The sequence below is a fragment of the Mercurialis annua genome, linkage group LG6 (genome assembly GCF_937616625.2).
Source record: "Mercurialis annua linkage group LG6, ddMerAnnu1.2, whole genome shotgun sequence".
Taxonomy (NCBI): domain Eukaryota; kingdom Viridiplantae; phylum Streptophyta; class Magnoliopsida; order Malpighiales; family Euphorbiaceae; genus Mercurialis; species Mercurialis annua.
This window is the reverse complement of record NC_065575.1, coordinates 44137326-44143474: the sequence shown is the minus strand read 5'-3', so window position 1 is coordinate 44143474 and position 6149 is coordinate 44137326. Positions and strand designations below refer to the sequence as shown.

The following is a 6149-nucleotide window of genomic DNA, read 5'->3' as shown; positions in this document are numbered from 1 at the left end:
TTGATTTTTTTTTTGTCCATAATATTTGTCATTTTGGAGTTTCAAGAAAGCATTTATTGCTATTTTTTCAAATATATCCCTAATACTCCCTCTGTCACAAGAGAGTTGTCCACTTTGATAACTTTTTTGTCCCAAAACTCTTGTGCACTTTCAAAAAGTAATTAAATTTTACACTCAATTTTCCTATATTACCCCTATTTAAAATGCACTAATGAGTAAATTGCAAATAAATTGCAAGTGGACTCTATATTAAATAGGGGTATGTCAAAAAAAATAAGAAAAAATTGACAAAATTCATAATCAATAATTGTGTTTCTTAAACTGTGTGATAAAGACAAATTGGACAATTCTATAGGGACGAAGGGAGTAATAAATAACATAGTAAGGTTAAAAAGGCAAATAAAATATAAAAATGATAGTAATTAATATGGACAATTTAGTAAAAATATCTATAAATTAAGATATATTTATTATTTTTTTAATTTATGTGACATGACCAAATGCGACAAATATTATAGATTGGAGGGAGTACAATTTTGTTGGATTAGTAATAGATTTTGAAAATACAATATAATTAGAAATGACAGATGTGGAAAATAATTTATAAAATAACTGAATTTTGTTTGTGATTAAATAAATTAAAAACAGAATATGAAATATTTGACTTAATTTATTAGAAAAATATAAAAAGTTATCAATTTGATAATTTATTGATAGTATACGGCTAAGTTGTCCTTTATCCAGGAGGTGAGTGCAAGCTTCTATCTATGTGTGAAAGTTGAAGTGACCAAAACATCATAATTTAGGGGAATAAAAATACGCTCGACCTTTATTATATGCCAATTGCCATGTCTTATTTTCTCCAGACCAGCACAAAGATATGTGTATATCATCTATCGTCTATTAATTTTCTTTTACTTAGTTTACAATTGATTGGTACAAATCAAGGATAAACAACCCCCAACTAACACACAATATTAAAAATTATTTTTATAGGAATAATTTGAAATTATCATTACATACTTTATTGCTTTGTGTTACATTGTATACATTGTTAATGTAAAAATACACACATGTCTAGTTTTTTTTTCATACAAATTACAATAGGAGAGTGATGTAATCTGGACTTACATTAACTTCTTGCCCTAAATTCTCACTCTCCCATTACCTAATGTCACCTAATTAATCTTAATTAGGTATATAAATAATTACACACATAAAAAATATTCCCAAAAAAAGCTGGCAGCTTCCAAATCAGTGGGAAATACAAAAATAAAATAATAATTCAGTGATGGTTACCCTAATAAAATTAAAAAATCTTGGAAATAATTAACCTTATTCCATCCAAGAAATCAATAGATTAGAAATTACCATTACTATTACCATTTGGTAAATGCTTTTTACTGTGCTCGAACAAGCGGTGACTGAGGAATCGGCGAGTGAGGCGACGGCATCACATGCGGCGACGTAGCTCCATCGTCAAATCTCCGACCAGAGAAACTCAACCGTAGATTCTTTTGCCACGATGATCTTTTGATCATTGGTTTTTCTTGATGATCTTTTTTTCCTTTCCCCACAAATGCCCTAATCCTCTTCAATGCGACTGATACAGTTTCATCATCCATATTAGCAAAACAAACCCTAAACCAACCAGGTTCCGCGCAGTGAAACGAAGAACCCGGCGAAACATTCAGCTTCACTTCATTAATGATCACCTTCCATAACTCCATTTCTCCTGCAAATGTTTCTTCTTTAAGAAGGTGACGTAAGTTCATCCAAACAAAAAGACCAGCATTACTTTTCAGACAAGTAATTCCGACTTGTTCGAGACCTTTGGTGAACAATACGTGCCGTTTCTTTAACCTTCTCGAGCTTTCTCGAAGAAAATAATCCACGAACGCGTCATCAGAAAGCATCGAAGCGAGCAGAAGCTGAGTTTGCGCGGAAACTAATCCGAAACTCGACATTTTACGAGCGCAGTTCACAACCGCGTCGTTGTACGAGTAAATAATTCCGACTCGGAATCCAGGGAGGCCCATGTCCTTTGATAAGCTATAAATAAGATGGATTAAATCGTAGTTACAATCCATTTCTTGAATTATTTCGGAGATGCTGATGAAATTCGGGGAGTTAAAGATTGTAGCAGCGTAAATTTCGTCGATGACCAAATGAATGTTTCGTTCATTGATGAAATTTACTAGGTTTTTCAATGTGTCACGGTCTAAAATGGTGCCAAGTGGATTAGATGGATTGGCTAAGATGAGACCTTTGACGTTGATGCCAGAGTTTTGAGCTTTATCATATGCTATTTCTAGGGCTTCTTTTGTAATTCGGAAATTGTTCGAGCTGTAGCAATCAACTGGAATAATCTGGACACCAGTTCTCCATGTTAGGTCACGGTCAAATCTGCATGCACATGAAGAAATAAAAACATATTAGGAATGTGACAAATTTGCTTGGAAATATGTTTAATTATAACATATTAAAGGAAAAAAAATGTATGGTAAAGTATTTAATTTGGTCGGGCCTAATAAGCATACGGGAAAATGATTGTGCATGGTTGGAAATTAAGATGGAATTTGAGTGGAGAAATTGTCAAAGTAATTATCTAGCTGTATTCCTTAGAGTGGTGTGAACTTTGAACAATATGGAATTCTATTAATGGAGAAGTCTACTCATTGAATTTAATTGGATATGATTTTGTTATTTAATTGATTTGCAGCAAATTAATCTCCACTTAGGTTTAAATAAGTAAAACAAAACGAGTATGCGCTTTTGCATAGCATAACCTGAAATAAATAATGCAAGTGCACATATAATATTATTATTAATCTCTTAGTTATAACTTTATGAGGTTATTGAATTATACTCTGTCTTTTATATTTTAATGACTATATATTTATTTCTATATGAACGAGTGATTATTATAGCAATTCAGGAAAAAATTGCTTGTGTGCAACAAATATATTTTTGTTGTTGCTACATGAACAAACTTTGACATAAATTATTATAATAATTGTTCCGTAAAAAAATATTGATTAACCCACTGAAAATTCTAGTTTGACGCAACTTAAGACACTCAAACCCTAGTTTTGAATTTGTTTTTGACGCTACAACATGATCACTGAAAATTCCAGAAATGGATGCTTAGTCAAATTGACCTACTCCTCCACAGTAATTACTTTTTACTTATTAGTTGACTATTAAATGTTCAACTCTTTGCTGTTTAAAGTTCAAAAGTCAAGATCATATAAAATTAAAATTGCAATTTTATATTACCTTTTAAAAAGAAAATTATTGTTTGACAGAACATTCAATGTTGTTCGAACAAAACATACTAATGCAAGAATTTAACTCAATAAAAATACATAATACTACTTACGCAGGATAATACGGAGAAGGAACAAGAAAAGCATCGCCAGGATCAGCCAAACAGAATATAATCGCCTCATTTGCTCCGGTAGCACCTCCGCCCATAACTATACGATCCGGATCAAATTTTATCCTATTCCCTCTAACCTTCTCCATGAATTTCGCAATCGCTTGTCTGAACTCCGGCAAGCCATGATAATCCTGAAAGTTAGCTATATCCTTAAACTTATCAACTCCCTCAGGAGTACAAATGGAAGCTTCAGGATTTCTCTTAATCCAGTCTCGTATCAAATCGAAACAAAGCTGCAAACAAAAACCAAAACCAACAATATTATCATCAAGTAGAAAGCTCCGAAAACACTAAAATTTTCGTTAACTAACTAAATTTACCTGATTTTCCGCAAGCCCCATTTGGATAACACCGTCAGGATTATCCGTAGAATGAAAAGGATTCATATCGTAAGCCTTCCATCCGTCGAAATACGGAGAGTTTTCGCCATGTCCTTCGTTAGTCGCAATTCTAGACAAAAGCTGACCGCTTACCATTGTCAAGGGCTACAAGTTTTTAGCGAGAAAAAATGTGTACAGTGATAAATAACGGTACAGGTTTTCAATGAGAGAAACTATATGGAGTAATAAATATCGATCAGTATATGAAGTTTGTTTGTTTTTTATTTTTTTGAAAATGAATAAGTAAGAATTGTTAGATATGAAATAAAAAGATGAGTATGGAAGTATTTATAGGCAGTGGAGATTAAAGATTTAATTAGAAATTAGAGGTAGAATTAAAATGGGAGACAGAAAAGTAAAATATAAATTCAAAGTTCAAATGTTTGGAATGAAAGTAAGTAAATATAACAGAATTTTAATGTTTTAATTTTCATCGTCAGTCAAGCGTAACGGCTTGCGTGTTCATAATGAGATCAGGCAGAGAACAAGCACGTGTAAAAGAATAAAAAGACAAAGAAAGAGACCTTTTCTGGTGGGATTCTTAATTATGTATTAACGATATTCATATTTTTAATTAATGTAATTAACTAATTATGATTGTAATACAATCAACCGTTGGATAATTAAACAAGATTATTTGTTTTTTTTTTTTTGAGAATAACAAGATTATTTGTATTAATTTGTGAGTATACAGCATCTTCAAAGGTCTCATTAAAAGTATCAAAAAAATTAATTGAAAAAGTTTATTAAATAATAAAAGTTCAATAAGTTTTTTATAATTTAAATTTAAAACAAAAAGCGTGTTTGACGCTTTACATTTAAAGACTTAAACTCACTCTATTTCATATATTATTAATAAAATTTAAATTTCCTAATGATTTTAATTTTTTTTCTTAAAGATAATAACAATATCCTTTTCAATGTAAAAGATCAATAAAAAAATAAACTCAAAACCAAAAAAAATTAATAAGTATTTAGTTTTTATAAAATAAAATTAAATAAAGAGTTATAAATTGGTGATTTTATTGGACTTAAATAAAAGACTTAATCTCTATTATCACATAAATTTAGGTATACACTATTGTTCCTCCCCTCAATTTTAAAAATTATTACTTTAATTTTTTGATATATTTAAACCCCTTAGAAAAGGTAGATTTTAATTTAACAGAATAATTAATAAAATGTGAAGAGAAAAATAGTAATTAGTTAAAATTTATGGGAGAGATGACACTTTAAATTTAAATTCGTAAAAATAATAGTAATTAACTCATTAAAAAATTTACTCATTAATTTTTGGATGTATTCATCTTTATTAAAAAAGAAATTGTAAAGAATGTCATCCGACATGCTCTAAGAATCTACTTTAATTTTTATTTTTAGTTTAAAAAAGGAAATTCTTATGGTATAACCATAAGTTCTTTTGCAATTTAAGAAAGAAAACATATAAAGTCTTATCGTATAAGTAAGTGTATTTTTTTCCTTAATGTACCGAAAGGCAGAAAATACCCTTTGTATATTATGAGTAGGATAGATCAATACCCTAGATTATCAAAATAAAGATTTAGCAAAAGATTAGGAATTGGTGAGATTTAAAATTTAGCGAAAGATGTTGTGAATCTTAAGTTTAACTATTTTTGAATGAAGAAGTTGAATTGATTGTTAAAAGATAAACGAATGTTATAATTAACCTCTATGTTAAGAAAATTTGATGCTAGTGACAAATTGCATAAAAGTTAAAACTTCTTTTTATCAATTTAACGTAACCAAACACTAACTTTGAATCAAATTACTAAACTGATTTCGACATGCCGGACTCAGGACTTGTATTATAGCAATGCATACGATTGGAATGGTAGCACTTGGAAATTCTTACATAAAGTATGTGCCATTCGTGGGTAGACTCAAAAGGATCAGTAGTATAATATTAATTATATAAAAATTTAAAAACAAAACATATTTATCTACTAATAACTAGTACTCTCTCCATTCTAATAGAGTTCTGCACTTTAAAAAAAAAAATTGTCCCATAACTGTTGTCCACTTTCAAAAAGTAATTAACTTTTACACTCAATTTTTATATATTACCCCTATTTAAAATCCACTAATGAATAAATTGCAAGTGAATTTTATATTAAATAGGAGTATGATAAGAAAAGCAAGATTTTTTTTACAAAATCTATAAATAATGATTTTTTCTCTTAAACTGTGTGATAAAGGCAAAGTGTACAAACTATATTAGGACGGAGGGAGTATATGCTATGAGATTTAAACTTTGCTAGTTTGATACTCCTTTCGTCCCGTTTAAGAAGTCTCATATTCCATTTTGA

At 29.6% G+C, this 6149-nt stretch overlaps 1 protein-coding gene across 1 annotated transcript; it reads right to left on the bottom strand.

Annotated features, from left to right (window-relative positions):
• Positions 1–977: 977 nt before the first annotated feature.
• LOC126685888 (1-aminocyclopropane-1-carboxylate synthase-like) lies at positions 978–4085 on the bottom strand. The gene is made up of 3 exons (XM_050379873.2): positions 3763–4085; positions 3383–3675; positions 978–2406 (listed from the first exon to the last, which is right to left on the bottom strand). Exons 1-3 carry the CDS (start codon positions 3916–3918, stop codon positions 1401–1403), a joined length of 1455 nt encoding a protein of 484 aa, XP_050235830.1. The 5' UTR covers positions 3919–4085; the 3' UTR covers positions 978–1400.
• Between the last annotated feature and the right edge of the window lie 2064 nt (positions 4086–6149).

What these genes read in the sequence shown, in the direction of transcription:
- LOC126685888 (XM_050379873.2), bottom strand. Translation starts at nt 3,918, where the DNA reads ATGGTAAGCGGTCAGCTTTTGTCTAGAATTGCGACTAACGAAGGACAT. An exon ending in TGGGGCTTGCGGAAAATCAG is followed by an intron (nt 3,676 to 3,762) that starts GTAAATTTAGTT and finishes TTTTGTTTGCAG; the next exon opens with CTTTGTTTCGATTTGATACG. An exon ending in CCTTCTCCGTATTATCCTGC is followed by an intron (nt 2,407 to 3,382) that starts GTAAGTAGTATT and finishes ATGTGCATGCAG; the next exon opens with ATTTGACCGTGACCTAACAT.